The 2629-nt window shown below is 39.9% G+C and overlaps 1 protein-coding gene across 1 annotated transcript; it reads right to left on the minus strand.

The window, feature by feature from the left end:
• Nucleotides 1–480: 480 nt before the first annotated feature.
• On the minus strand, nt 481–2265 carry LOC130968852 (uncharacterized protein At4g22758). The gene is made up of 2 exons (XM_057894327.1): nt 1524–2265; nt 481–1060 (listed from the first exon to the last, which is right to left on the minus strand). Exons 1-2 carry the CDS (start codon nt 1756–1758, stop codon nt 867–869), a joined length of 429 nt encoding a protein of 142 aa, XP_057750310.1. The 5' UTR covers nt 1759–2265; the 3' UTR covers nt 481–866.
• Between the last annotated feature and the right edge of the window lie 364 nt (nt 2266–2629).

Raw genomic sequence — 2629 nt, forward strand, 5'->3', positions numbered from 1 at the left:
GGAGAGCTACACTTGGTTATGCTTCATTCTAAAATGGATTACTCTCGTCATCTCTTGTGACGAAAACACAGCTGTCAGAAGCGGAGGAGATATGTCCAACACCCACATGTTCATGATGCTGCCATTATTAGTATGGTTAGTAACTTGGTACAAGAATAATATTTGGCCTCGCCGCTGGAAATGTCTTTGGGCACATGCTGCTGCTGCTCTCATACCTTGCTTTTTGCTCCTCAATTTGTCAATATTCTTCAATAAAATTGGCAAATTTGCGGGTACAATTCGTCCAAGTAAAGCAACCGTGTGCACAGAAACAAATATTATTTAGATTTTAGATTTCTACAAAATGTTATTATTGATTTATTTTATTTATTATAAATACAAATATTTATTTTTCAAACACGATTACAATTTACGAGTTAACCGGTGTCTGAAGATCAGAATCGACCAGAACACACATTACTATATTAGGAAGTTGTGGTGTTCTAGTACGTCCCTCCTAGCCCCAGCTGAGGTGAAGGTGGGTGAAATCACATAAATTGTCAACAATTTACAGATCCCAACAACAAACACGTGTTCTGACTTAAAGAAAAAACAACACAACTAGCCCAGGCATTTTCACTTTGCGCTAACGGAATATTCCTCAGCATATTACACTTAACAGTTGAATAACATCAATTCTTATCCCAATGAACATCGAAAGCCTAAATATCAAAGCTTATTATTAAAATTCACTAAGGAGGGCGAGTTCCCAGGCTAGTGAGAACAAGAGAAAACCAAACAGTATAATAATAAAAAAACAACAACATGAAAGAAGAACAATTGTGTAAGACTTGAACGACAATGAATTCGTTGAAACTCTCAAGCACTCAGTGGGAAGAAATCTTAAGGTTGAGGGACTTGTTGAACCAGGCCTTCCAGCTGCCGCTGCCTCTGCGGGAGAGGGTGGTTGTGGTCTCACTTGCATCAGCATCTGCCACACGCCTCGAAGATGTTTCCGGCTTCCTGCATAGCATGAAGTTCCTTGCTCCGTGTGATCCAATTGTCTCCCAAGGACTCAGGGCTGCACAAACATTAATACCAATTCATAATTCAGAACCATCACAATTTCAAGCAATTGTTTTGTTAAAACAATTTCATTCTAAGCTTGCCAATGTAGCTTTTTTTTAAATGAAATTGAGCTTCAATGCTTTCATTGGGTACAAAATTTGAAAATTTCTCTTTTGGCTAACCTTAATAAGTGACTCGTTAGCCAAGCCCTTAACCAATTAAGGCAAAAACAAAGGGAAGAATCAGGTTTTCAAAAGAAGAATGCTTAAAACATGTTAATGACGACAAACAAAAGATGCCAAAATAGGGTTCCAAAATTTCCATTAAAACAAATGTAAAAAATGTCAACTTGATAAAACTAGAAGCTACAACGTCAACAGAGATTCACAAACTCAACGCAGGAATACAATTACAGCAATGCTGAACAGAACATGATTGCAGGAAACAAAAAAAGTTTCAGAATTTGGAGGAAGTACCATCAGATCCAACAAGGGGGCAGTAGAGGGCGAATCCGGCGGTGTCGGTGCCAAGAACAGGGAGCCTCCCCTCGCGGGCGTAGGACTTAAGGGCGGTGTCGATGACCGCCGCAACAAGGTCTCCCTCATTCACCACAAACCGAATCGGACCCGCGCTCCCAAGCACGTTGATGCTTATCAGAAGCCTCCTCACGTTCGCGTTCTGGTTGTTCTTCTTCTGCTTGCTCAGCAACATCTTTTCTTTTCTCTTTCTCTCAAATTCCTCTTCTTTTTTTTATTGAAATCAGTCGAAAGAAAAAAAAACGAAAACAACACACGCACACAATTAAAAGAATTCACCGATCGGAGACGAATCCCTTAGCCCGGATCTGTAGCGATCACCGATCGGGTGAAGAAAAAGAACCAAAGAATGTGGATTCCCGTCGCAAAAGAAAAGGAGGAAATTAGGGTTTGTTAAATCGGCGTGAGAAGAATTCAGGGGTCGAGGCCGATGCAGCGGTAGTACCAGCCTTCCTTGCAAGAGCCGAATGCGAATGCAGATGCAGACGAAACGGGGAGGATTGCGCTCGCCCTTGAAGGAAGAAGGGGGCGCATGTAATCGCTGTTGCTTAGGGTTTCTACCATTCACAACCGATTTGAGCTTTGGGAGATGAGAAAAGAACGCACAAGAGGTAAAGGACCCAGTGTGTCGGAGAGAAAAAAAGATTGAAACTTTGTTCAACTTTTCAAGGGTGCATTAGAAAACGTGGGTGAGCTTCCTTAAATAAGGGTAGCGTAGGGTTGGTGAAATTCGGAAATTTCGGATCCGGATTCGGGTCCTTAGGGTTCTAGATTTTATTGTTGTTTTCTTAATTTAATTTAGTTCAATCACGATTTTCATCTCAAATTGTGTGTGTGTGATTCTTTTCCCTTGAGATTGTGCGAGCTGAAAGACGCGCAATTTTAACAAGGCCAACAAAAATACTTAATTATTTACCCTAATTATTTTGGTTGATAACTTTTGTCTTGATTAGTTTATTTCCTTGGAATTAGGTTAGAGGGCATTTTAAAGCCACTAAATAATATATTAAATAAAAGAAATTATTTTCTTTAATATATTAAATATA

The sequence above is a fragment of the Arachis stenosperma genome, chromosome 3 (assembly GCF_014773155.1).
Source record: "Arachis stenosperma cultivar V10309 chromosome 3, arast.V10309.gnm1.PFL2, whole genome shotgun sequence".
Taxonomy (NCBI): domain Eukaryota; kingdom Viridiplantae; phylum Streptophyta; class Magnoliopsida; order Fabales; family Fabaceae; genus Arachis; species Arachis stenosperma.